Source organism: Hemitrygon akajei, chromosome 1 (assembly GCF_048418815.1).
Source record: "Hemitrygon akajei chromosome 1, sHemAka1.3, whole genome shotgun sequence".
Taxonomy (NCBI): domain Eukaryota; kingdom Metazoa; phylum Chordata; class Chondrichthyes; order Myliobatiformes; family Dasyatidae; genus Hemitrygon; species Hemitrygon akajei.
The window spans coordinates 86,567,009-86,579,512 of NC_133124.1; the positions used below are offsets into that span (position 1 = coordinate 86,567,009).

Genomic DNA, 12,504 nt, shown 5'->3' on the forward strand with positions numbered 1-12,504 from the left:
GGGGCGAATGAACCTGTCTCTTTTTTTTTACTTTGAATACAGGAAGCATTCAAAATGATTCAAAGTTTTGATAGCTGACATTTTTTTGTGTGGGTGGGCCTGTCCTAATTGCATCACTTATTGGCCGTACATCACAGATTTTCCTATCATACTGAAGGGTTTTGTTCCCTGCCAATGATAGAGTCGACTTTGTCCAGGAGGTTCCTAATGTGAAAAGGTTAGTAGTTGCAGACTTGGTTACTCAGCCATTAACCAGAAAGTTTAACTGATCACTTGCGTAATTAGTTAAAACATTACCATCTATACTGAACATGTTTTCTAAAAATATCATTTTTGACACATTGCTTATTCTTTGAATTAATTTTTCCCAGTGTTTAGTCATTGAATATCTTGAGCTATTGATGATATTAAAGGAAGTCCTATGATTTTAGAGTTTTAAAAAAATCATTTGACAAGAACACAGCCCATTTGGTCCATCATGTCCACACCAACCAGTGGTCACTAACCCATTATGTTAATCCCTTCTTCCAGCTCTTGGCTCATAGCCTTCTATGCCTAGGTGATTTCAATTGCTTATCCAGACTCTCTTTAAATGCTGTAAGCAACTGTTTTTTCACTGTCAGTGTATTCCAGATACCGCTAAGGAAAATAAAGGCCCCCTTTCATCCTTCAAATATTTCACCCCTTATCCTGGACCTATTTCCTCTAGTTTTATCTGCCTCTGATATGGAGAATAATTTCCTGCAGTCAACCCTGTCTATAATCTCAATTATATATAGTTGTAATGTGCCTTTTTTAAACTTCCTCTGCTACAAGGAAAACAGACGTAGCCTTTCCATTCAATCAGTACTGTTCTTCATCCCAGGCAATTTCCTCGTGAATTTCTGTAGCCTCTCCCATTGCCATCCTGTCTTTCTAATAGTGTGCTGACTAGAAATGCATGTACTTCAGCTGAGGTCTGACTGATGTGTTATTAAGTTGGAGCATAGCTTTCCTGTTCTTGTATTCATGAAGCATAGTATCCCATATTCCTTCTTAACCTCATTACCAACCTCTGGTGCACCTTCAAATATTTGTGAATTTGTATTTTAATGTTCCTCTGATTCTCAGCACCTTATGACCCTAACATTTGTGGTGTTCTAGCTCCATTAGTACTTCACAAGAACTCGAATTTGTTTGGATTAAACTCCATTGCTGCTACTCAGCCCATCGATATCACCCTATAGTTTTAAAAACTCTTTCACACTATCAGCAACTTTGCCAGATTTCACATTATGTGTGAACTTACTGATCATGCCATTTCTATTCAAATCATTTACAAACAGCAAAGATCCCAGAATTTCTCCCTTTGGAACACCACCAGTCACAGGCATCCAATGTCAAAAGTAAACCTTCATCTTCTGTTGCCAAGTGGATTTTGGATCCAGTTTTTCATGCATGTATCTGGAAGTGCAACTTTAGTTTTTACTAGTGCAGTGTTAAAACAAAGTGGGAATAACACAGAGCCAAATATAAATATAATTTGAAGAGGCAAAATTGTTTTCAATTCCAACCCAAGCTTTTAACTTTTTGGTACCTATCTGTGTTATATAATGTATTGTGATACAAAGACAGGTACAGATTGTATCGAGCTTCTGCTAATAGGTATGGGATGGCACTTAGCAATAATTCTAGATATGTTTCTGAATTCAAATAGAATAATATTCAAAATATTCCTGCATTTTTAATAGCTACTCTGTGTAGAAATTGATATCTTTGTTGTCTTACTCAATGGCACAGCTTGTCAGTCAGAGCTGTAACTAAGCGATGAGGAAGTAGGTAAGGCACATAAACTATCAGCAAAATACATACTGACATTATGCATTGTCAATTAGATTCTGTTAAAGTACCTTACTTAGAAATTTGCCATTTGTGCCAGTTTCTGAAAAACTAAATGAAATTTTCCATTTTAATGTAATTGGATTATTTTACTGCAACTAAGCCTGTGAATGCTTATCAGTTTGTGTTATGGAGTAGATAGCATTGGGTGTTATTTTTAATGAAAAGACAACATTTTTCTATCAAGAATAATTGATTTTCTTTACTAAGAAGTCATTCATTTAGTCATACAATTCATGGAGGCTATTCATCCCATTCTAACTTGCTTGTTGTCCAATGCACATGGTCCTGCAAATTTTCCTACTTCATGAACTAATAAAATTAAACTTCAGCTTGGTTGTTTAATTCCAAATTTTAGCAATGGGAAGTTCTAAATCCAACTGACTATTGCGGTAGCAGTGGAAGATGTATTCTCTGTAATGATGGTGGAAGTTATTCTGTAGATTGTCTGGTTACCCATTTCCCCTCCCCTACTACGGGGATAGATTGGTCCTGGATGCAGATTTTGTTATTTTTTCCCCTTCAGGATTTAATGATTTATGCTGATGGCCTCCATCTAATTTAAATCATGCTTCCTGTGTTGCTAGGGTGGGTCAACAACCAATTAATGCCACTATTATGGATCAAATCTATCAATTTGGCTCAGAGTATTAAATAGGATTTTGGCCCTTTTTGGATTAATTTCACATTGAAGAATGCTGATTACTACTGAATTATTGTGGAGCCCAGCTTTTGGAGGCCAAGAAGTAGTTCAATTTTGAAAAATCTAGCTGCTTGTGGAGCAATACTGTGAAACATCTGAAGATAGTCTATCAGAAGAAGGAATAGAATGACCCAATCAAAACATTATACAGTAGTACTTCTGCTAGATTAAGTATCCGTTATTGCCAGTGATAAGGAGGGATGACATTCTTCTGTAGTTCCTGAGGAAATAAAGTTGACAATGACATTGAAAACTTGCGTACTTGCTTTGCCTGTTGCTTCATTGCAAAATAAAAGGACTTTGCATGGTGTGAAGAATGCTTTTTAATGTAGCTGAGAAGAGCAGTGCTTATTTCTAGGCTTCTGCCAATGCTGTCTAATTAATCATCAGAAAATTTGAGTACATGATGGGTGAATTTCGAATTTGCTTGATTTTTCTCTTAATAACATCTGAAATCAGAACTTGATGCAATTTTGTACCACTTGTGTGTCTTTCTGTGTGATTATAGTGAATCAAATCTAAAGTTTTCTTTGAAGTGGAGAAAAGAAAAATATAACATCTCTTTACAGAAGTATGGTGAAAGATTGAAGTATTTTGAATTTGAATTTTATTTTCTTTAATAGACAAATGGTAGCAAGAGGTTTGCTGGACACGCTGCGGGCAGTCAGCGATGATGAAAAAGACTGCCTCGCGGTGCTCGAGAGAATAAGTAAACTAGCAGAAGATCCAGGTAATCAGCTTCTACGTATATTCTATAATGTGCAGCAAGATTTTATTTAGAGCTTAAAAATTGTAATTTAGTTTTATTATATATTGCAATGTATTGCTATTGCAGAACAACAAATTTCATGACATATGCCAGTGATATTAAACCTGATTAAGATGGTGTTGTATAAGGAGTAAAGAGAATTGGTCTTAACTGATTTTGTTTTTTCAATTACACAAACTGGTTCATAGCCATTACTAATTTTTCTGACATTATTGTACAGAAATGCATTCTCATTATGAATGCTGTGCAAAAGTATTCTACTTTCAGAATATAAATATAACTCAACTTCTGAAAGACTGCTGGATGTTGCTCCATCATATACCATGTTTAATGTTAGGGACCATAGCCGAATAAAGGAAAACTTCTTTAAAAACCCTAATCAGTACTTTTGTACCAGATAGGCAGATTTTTTGGACTATTGACTCAGTTCACTTCTTTCAGCTGCTACGTTGTTTAATATTACAATAAATTTTCCAGTGAACATGGTAAGTCTTAAGATGGCATGGGGAAATGGAACTAGAGTAATTTCATGGAAGTGTGGATATGTGTCTCCAGTGTACTGGAGGAATTGTGGGAATCAGAGCCTTGGTGTGCTGAAGAGTATATTAATGCAGTGGGAGGTTTTACACCAGATTAAGCTTGGACTCATTTATAGGTGTGTATTTCCTTTGCCACAGCTACAGTTGCTAGAAATTATGAGGTGGCAGCCATAATAATAGTGTTTGAAAATTTAGACCAATTTACTCTGATTTAATTTGTTGCATGTTTGTTCAAAAGGCTTTGGATCTTCTGGATTTTTCTTGGAATGTGAGGAGGAAGACAGGAAATGGTTGCGATGCATGAAATATAAGTGAGGAAAGATTTGAGTGTTTATCTGTTTACATAATATTGCTTTATGGGCAAAAAGCAATGTTTGTGGGACTCTTTTTGATAAACAAGCTCTGAAAACTGGTGTGGGGCGAGTGTTTAAGAAATAGGATTTTGTAAAGGATGCAGTACATGTGTATCGATTCATTTCAAAGTGTGATTAGAATTTTATAAAACCAGTGACCAACAACGTATCATAACATGCTGCTGTTAATCAGGTTTTCCTGTCAATGTATGTACTGAGCGTCACAGTAGTGTTGCTGTTAGCATAATGCTATTACAGCTCAGGCTGTTAGAGTTCGGAGTCCAATCCAGGTTTCTATGTCCTGCCTGTGGAATGTGTGGATTTCCTGTGGGTGCTCAGGTTTCCTCCCACCAGTTAGTCCCACCCAAAGACCTACCAGTTATTAGGCTAATTGGTCATTGTAAATTGTCCCGTGATTGGCTAGGGTTAAATCTGGGGCTGCTGGCCACGCAGTTTGAAGGGCCGGGTGCGGCTATTCTGCACTGTATCTCTAAACAAAAAAAATGCTTAACACTGCTAGATCACTTGAACTGCATATTATATTACTGCCCATAATTAGTGATGACTAATGCAACTGTTGTCAGGACTGGATTTGCTCCTAGTTACTGTAGTGCTGCATTTTTCTGCATGCTTAGTTTAAACTTGTTCCAGGAATTGAAGTGAATTTGAATAGGCATATAACAGTTGTTTTTTGCCTGCATTCAGGACTGTTGTAGGGTGTGCAATTTTTTTCTCTGCTAAAGGGCTGGAAATTTAAAAAAATTTCATTGGCCTATGGAGGAGATGTATGTTATAAAATCTCAATGTGTCAATAAGGGGAAGTGCAATCAGGAGAGACAACATGAAGAAAAATGTATCCACCAAAAGATAACGTATACCCTTGGTGAGTTATTAAAATGTTAATTTTTGCCCTGCCTGTAGGTAAGTAAGTCTCATTTGAGTAGTGGAACTTGTACCTTGCCACTTTAGCAAGCAAATCAATTGATGCGACAGGAAGTGCATTTTAAAGGCATATTTAAGTAACTTTTATAGATTGGTTTAGATTATTCATCAGCTCCTTAGCTTCAGAGCATGCTACAATGAAGTTTGCATGGCTGCTGCATTTGCTTATCAATGTTTTAATGGGTCACTAATGGAATAAATTAGGAGGCTCACGTAATTTGTCAAAATAGAGAAATAAGCAGAGAATCAAATGCAAATTTGAATGTCAAAAGCTACGAACACGGGGAAGCTGAGGAAAATAACGTCTATCATTACCGTTTTCTTAACTATAGACATATCAAATTCATTGTAGGCATTTAGCATTAAATGCAAGCAATTGTCCTCTCTGCATTTTTAAAACAATTTTCTCTTCAGAATGCAATCCAAGCTGATCTGACATCACCTTGTAAATTATCTGAACCTCATTCATCGTGTTTACTGCTCATTGTGTAATGAAGCCATTCTCTTTACAGAGCCAACTGTCCGTGCGGAGTTGATGGAACAGGTGCCTCATATTGCCATATTCTGCCAGGAAAATAGGCCTTCCATTTCTTATGCTTTCTCCAAATATTTGTTGCCCTTCATGGTTAGATGCCTTGCAGACCCCAACAACCAGGTATTTTTATTTCTTTTTTCTGCAAATTGTCCACTGAATGCTTTAGTTCCCATTGAGAACATTTATTCAGAGGTTTTCTGTTTGAGTGTGAACCTATGCAAACTTCTGTCCTACCTCAAATGTAAGCTTATTAATAATGCACAAGGTGCAAAATCAGTTCATCCCCCGGAGAAGGAAGGATTCAAAGGGGGGAAAGGGGCCACAGTGGTTGACAAAGGAAGTCAGAGATTGCATAGCATTAAAAAAAAAAGGAAATATGACAGAGCTAAGGTGAGTGGGAGGACAGATGATTGGGAAATTTTTAAGGAACAACAGAACTTAACTAAAAAGGCAAGACGGGGAGAAAAAATGAGGTACGAACGCAAGCTAGCCAGGACTATAAAGGAGGATAGCAAAAGCTTTTTTAGGTATGTAAAGAGAAAGAAGATAGTTAAGAACAATGTTGGGCCCTTGAAGAATGAATTGGGTGAAATTGTTATGGGAAACAGAGAAATGGCAGAAGAATTTAATAAGTACTTTAGATCTGTCTTCACTAGGGAAGACACAAGCAATCTCCCAGATGTATGGATGGGCCAAGGACATAGGTTAACAGAGGAAATGAAACAGATTGACATTAGGAAGGAAACGGTGATGAGTAGACTGATGGGACTGAAGGCTGACAAATCCCCAGGTCCAGATGGTCTGCATCCTAGGGTACTAAAGGAGGTGGCCCTGGAAATTGCGGATGCATTGGTAATCATTTTCCAATGTTCCTTAGATTCAGGATCAGTTCCTGAGGATTGGAGAATGGCTAATGTTATCCCACTTTTTAAGAAAAGAGGGAGGGAGAAAACAGAGAACTATCGTCCTGTCAGCCTAACATCAGTAGTGGGGAAGATGCTAGAGTCCATTATTAAAGATAAAATAGTGGCATATCTAGACAGCAGTGATAGGATTGGGCCGAGCCAGCATGGATTTACCAAGGGCAAATCATGCTTGACTAATCTATTGGAGTTTTTTGAGGATGTAACCAGGAAGTTAGACAAGGGAGATCCAGTGGATGTAGTGTACCTCGATTTTCAGAAGGCATTTGATAAGGTCCCACATAGGAGATTGGTGGGTAAAATCAGAGCTCATGGCATTGGGGGGAAGATATTGACATGGATAGAAAACTGGTTGGCAGATAGAAAGCAAAGGGTAGCGGTGAATGGGTGTTTCTCGGAATGGCAGGTGGTGACTAGAGGGGTGCCACAGGGCTCGGTATTGGGACCACAGCTGTTTACAATTTACATCAACGATTTAGATGAAGGCATTGAGAATAAGGCAAATTTGCTGATGATACTAAGCTGGGTGGCAGTGTGACATGTGATGAGGATGTTAGGAGAATTCAGGGTGACTTGGATAGGCTGAGTGAGTGGGCAGATACTTGGCAGATGACGTTTAATGTGAATAAGTGTGAGGTTATCCACTTTGGGAGTAAGAACAGGAAGGCAGATTATTATCTGAACGGTGTAGAGTTAGGTAAGGGAGAAATACAAAGAGATCTAGGAGTCCTTGTTCATCAGTCACTGAAGGTGAATGAGCAAGTGCAGCAGGCAGTGAAGAAGGCTAATGGAATGTTGGCCTTTATTACAAAGGGAATTGAGTGCAAGAGCAAGGAAATCCTTTTGCATTTGTACAGGGCCCTGGTGAGACCACACCTGGAGTACTGTGTACAGTTTTGGTCTCCAGGGTTAAGGAAGAACATCCTGGCTATAAAGGAAGTGCAGCGTAGATTCACAAGGTTAATTCCTGGGATGTCCAGACTGTCTTACGCAGAGAGGTTAGAGAGACTGGGCTTGTACATGCTGGAATTAAGGAGATTGAGAGGGGATCTGATTGCAACATATAAGATTATTAAGGGATTGGACAAGATAGAGGCAGGAAATATGTTCCAGATGTGGGGGGAGTCCAGTACCAGAGGGCATGGTTTGAGAATAAGGGGCAAGTCATTTAGGACAGAGTTAAGGAAAAACAACTTCTCCCAGAGAGTAGTGGGGGTCTGGAATGCACTGCCTCAGAAGGCAGTGAAGGCCAATTCTCTGGATGCTTTCAAGAAGGAGCTAGATAGGTATCTTATGGATAGGGGAATCAAGGGATATGGGGACAAGGCAGGAACCGGGTATTGATAGTAGATGATCAGCCATGATCTCAGAATGGTGGTGCAGGCTCGAGGGTCCGAATGGTCTACTTCTGCATCTATTGTCTTATTAGGGTGATAACTCTCTGCTGATTTATATATTGTCATATGTCTCCATATGCAAATAGATAAGTTTGTAACCTGCTTATTTTTTGTGTAATTGTCCACAAATTAAACAATTTTTCTTGTTTGTTTCGGCTGGTTTCAACTCTCATCCAAGACCTTATCATGCTATGTTAATGATTGATAATTGTAGGGAGCTGTCTTAGTAACCACTTGTGGTGAATGAGTTCTGCTTTTAGATTGAAAAAGGAAATTGGATCCAAGTACAAGTCCTTGCCACAGGCATACTACCTGTAACTTCCTGATAAGGATTTGGAATTTTTCCCCTGCTGACTGACTCTTTTTGTCCATCATCCTCCACACTTCTTTGGTCCATCTATCATTTACTGGCTCCTGCCTCACCCCTTCCTCCCTGTTTATATTGGCTTTCTTCCCTTAAACTCTCAGCCCTAATGTAGGCTCTTGACCTAAACTGTCAATCTTTTCCTTCCCACAGCACTGCTGAGTTCTTCCAGCGGTTTGTTTATTGCTTCAGATTCCAGTAACTGCAATGTCTTGTCTCCACAATTTACTTTGTTAGATTCTATTAATCTGTTAATTAGTTGTGCATTTCTTAGCTTGAAGGCTGTGGCATTTGAACTTTTCCCACATAATTAAAACATTGTGAAGTCCCTTTTATAAAGATAATTGTATGATTCTGGAGAAATACCACTTGTAATAACAGTACTAGTGTTGTGTATTCTTCCCACTCAACTTCCAAGTGAGTCAATTAATTAAGATGTATATATTTTGTTTGTGAAACTTGTGGTTTTGTAATCTGTCACATGATAGCTTCCTTTTCTACTTGTAGGTGAGAAAGACAAGTCAGGCAGCATTGCTGGTGGTATTAGAACAAGAGATAATCGAAAGATATGATGTGGAGACCAAAGTATGTCCAGTTCTACTGGATCTAACTGCTCCGGAAAGCAATGATGATCTGAAAACAGAAGCTGTAGCAGTAAGTGAAATGCCAGTTATTTTAAATTTATAATTGTGAATTTAATAACATTTCAGTGAGATCTGGGCACAAAATGGTAATGACAATTTAAAGTATATAAGGTAAAATGAGAACATTGGAAAGGAATTTGTAATGGAAGTTGTCCATTTTGGTGATGAGAAAGAAAGCAGTTAAATGGTGGCAAAACAGACTAAATAATTGAAGATTGATAGGATTCACATGTGAAATGATGTCACAAATTTATTAAGCTTGGAGAGATCAAATATCACTTGTGAGAAAACCTCTGTCGAAATTATAGTCCATTGGTGTAGCAGCCAGTATAGTCATTTCAGTGTGTGTTGGCAACTACAGTGTGTGTTGGCAACTACAGTGTGTGTTGGCGTTCCCCCTCCCCCTTTACAAAGGTAGAGCGTTTCTGTGAAACCTTTCTTAAGCCGAAATGGTGTAAAGTGAAGAACCATTAATTTGTATGGGAAAAATTTTCGTAAAAGCAAAAATCCTCTTTGTAATGCGAAAACAGGTTACTAATATAGGTCTTTTGTAAAAGCGAAGTGGCGTAAAGTGGGGGACACCTGTATTTATCTTTCTTTTATTTCAAACTTCAGCAATGACAAGATGTTGGTGTGAAATTTTCTGTACATGAATGTGCTGTCATTGACTAGGCGAGGGGCCAAAGGATGCAGATATGGTCAGCTCATGGACCAGTGTTCAAGGTTGAGTTGGCAATCAACATTGGGGTCTGGCAGTTGAGTCAGCAATTACGTAGTTGGGCCAGGATTTGGGTGGAGAGTCCCTGAAAGGGCTTAGGGGAGAATATGAGAGGGAGATGGATGAATGTGAAGGTCAGTACCATGAAAGGTATAAGTGACCTTAGTTTGATTCTGGTTTGGTCACAAGAGAATATTGCAATCAGCTCTGGTCACCAGATTTGAGAAAGATGTGAAGGTCCTAGAAAAAATTTATTGGTATAGTTCCAGGGGTGAGGGGCTTAAAATAAGCTGAAAATGAAGAAGCTGCAGCTTTCCTTGAAGGAAAGAAGTCTTAAAAGTTAATAGAAGTGAACAAGGTCATGATTGATTTGATAAAGAGTGTAACATTTCACTTATGCATATTTCAGTTTTGGAAAGATCCAAGGGAAATGGTTAGAGGAACATTTTTACTTTAGAGGAATGTTAGCACCTGGAATTAGGTGGTAAAACAAAAGCAATGCCTTTTGAAAGAAAATCTGGAAAGGTACTGGATGAGGAATAATTTGCAGGGTTAGACAGGGAAGAGAATGGACCTGTACGTGGATTCAATTTAATTTTAATGAGCCCGGTGGTTTCGTTTTATTCAGATTTCTGAATTTGGAAATAATTTGTGTCATCAGAGCAGTTTGATTTTGGCCAAACAGAACAAAACTTCTGCTACTGATGTTAGGATTGTTCCAGTGATATCTTTTGTTTTATATTTCACTTGTAACTTTTGAAAGAGTGGCACGTGGCCAAGTGGTTAAGGCATTGGACTAGCGATCTGAAGGTTGTGAGTTCGAGCCCCAGCCAAGACAGTTCCTTGAGCAAGACACTTAACCATACATTGCTCCAGTTCACCCAGCTGAAAATGGGTACTGGCAAAATGCTGGGGGTTAACCTTGCGATACACTGGCGTCCTATCCGGGGTGGGGTGGGGGCTAGTCTCGTACTCTCAGTCGCTTCACGCCACTGAAACCGGCCTAAGCACTAGCCTGATGAGCCTACATAAAAACCTCAGGACAGATTTTAACTTTAACTTTGAAAGAATAAGAAATGTCTTTAGTCTTTTTATTCACTGCATTCACTTTTTACTTAATTGTAGATAATGTGCAAAATGGCCCCCATGGTAGGGAAAGCTATCACTGAAAGATATATACTGCACCGATTCTGTGAAATGTGCTGTGATTGTCGGATGTTCCATGTTCGAAAGGTTAGTATATACATTCACATCTTATTGGTTTCTCTGCTTGGCTTTATTTGTTTAATTGTACAAGACTATTTGACCTTCTTCAGGTGTGCGCTGCCAATATTGGCGATATATCCAGTGTTGTTGGTCGTGAAGCTACTGAAGAATTGTTGGTAAGTATGCATAGGTGGTGATAACACAACATATCAACTTTGGCCATCAAAGAATGCAAAAAGGATTTTTTTTTAAATAGAAGGGTATATTTGCAAATCTGTAATCAGAACTGTTTCTTGACAATAAAAAAAATGCTGGAGCAACTCAATAGGTCAGGCAGCGTCTATGGAGAGAAATGAGCAGTCAGTATTCACCTGGACTGATTATATAGAGGGGAGGTAGCTAGTATAAAGAGGATTGGGGTGGGGCAAGCAAAAGGTGGATCCAGATGAGGAGAGTGGTAGGCAAATGAAACAGAAGTGTGGAAATACCAACAGAGGCTGGGAGGTGAGTGGTGGAGGCAGCGTGGGCTGCAGGTGATGGAATTTGATGGGAAAGGAAGGTGGAGTATGGAATGAAGTAAGGCAAGTGAGGTGGGTGGATAATCCACTGGGGGAAGAGTGGGCAGATGGAGTAAGTTCCTAGGTGTAATGTTAGGATGAGTGAGTTTAGGCATGTTATGAATAAGTAAGAAGGTTAACGGTTTTGCTGAGCTTGTCAAGCACTGTACAGTACTTGATCCAACCCACGGCTAATAATTGGGGTAAATTTGCTTTCCATTCATTTGTAATAAGTACCATTTTATGTAATTGGACTGCATTTAATTATGTATATTTGTACATTAACATAGTGTTTTATGTTTTGAAAGAAAGCACTTCAAAAACTAGTACTCCAGTACAGTATTTGTCGAGTGTTTCTATTGTGGTTCTTTTTGCAGCTCTTGAGGATGTATTACGGTTTCATTGGCAATATCAACTATTTGCAACAGGTAGAACGAAATAGGTTTTAGTGTTTTTATTTTCATTTATTTGTTTCCTATTTCCTTCTTTTCCTCCCTTTCCCTAGAAGGCTCATCCTGGGGGTAAGGTTCAACAGATGTCGTCAGCCTTCTGGTAATTACCTAAGAACCATCCTTAATGTGTGTACTTTGGCAGTGATTGTTAGTAGGCTATTCGAGCAAAGCAAGAGTGAGGTTATTAAAGCTGATTTTGATCCCCTCCTCAATATATGCCTCTTGTGGGTGTGAGGCTATGGCAGACTTTAGATAGAACTTGTTGCCTGAAATTTTCAGGAACTGAGAGCAATTACCAAGATTGGAGAAAAAAACTCAGTAGAGACCACATTTTAAATCCTGTATATTTTAAATGTATAAAGCTCTGTTTTGAAGCATCATCACAGTTTGCTTTTCATCTATTTCCTTCAGCTGTTGCAGATATAATCTATAGTGAATTTTGAAGGGGCAACAGTTTGAAAGTGTTAACTGTGTGGGCTGATTTTCTTGCCTATTTTCACTTCAAATGAACCTTGCACAAAGCT

The 12,504-nt window shown here is 38.6% G+C and overlaps 1 protein-coding gene across 3 annotated transcripts in view; it reads left to right on the forward strand.

Moving 5' to 3' along the window:
* Positions 1 to 12,504, forward strand: part of ppp4r1 (protein phosphatase 4, regulatory subunit 1) — a 68,920-nt gene that overhangs the window by 12,740 nt on the left and 43,676 nt on the right. For all 3 annotated transcript variants that reach the window (XM_073047268.1, XM_073047249.1, XM_073047258.1), the window contains 5 exons: positions 3,205 to 3,311; positions 5,697 to 5,839; positions 8,911 to 9,057; positions 10,891 to 10,998; positions 11,082 to 11,147. In XM_073047268.1, the coding sequence (XP_072903369.1) occupies positions 3,209 to 3,311; positions 5,697 to 5,839; positions 8,911 to 9,057; positions 10,891 to 10,998; positions 11,082 to 11,147 (567 nt within the window). In that variant the 5' untranslated portion in view covers positions 3,205 to 3,208. The remainder of the gene's footprint in view (positions 1 to 3,204; positions 3,312 to 5,696; positions 5,840 to 8,910; positions 9,058 to 10,890; positions 10,999 to 11,081; positions 11,148 to 12,504) is intronic.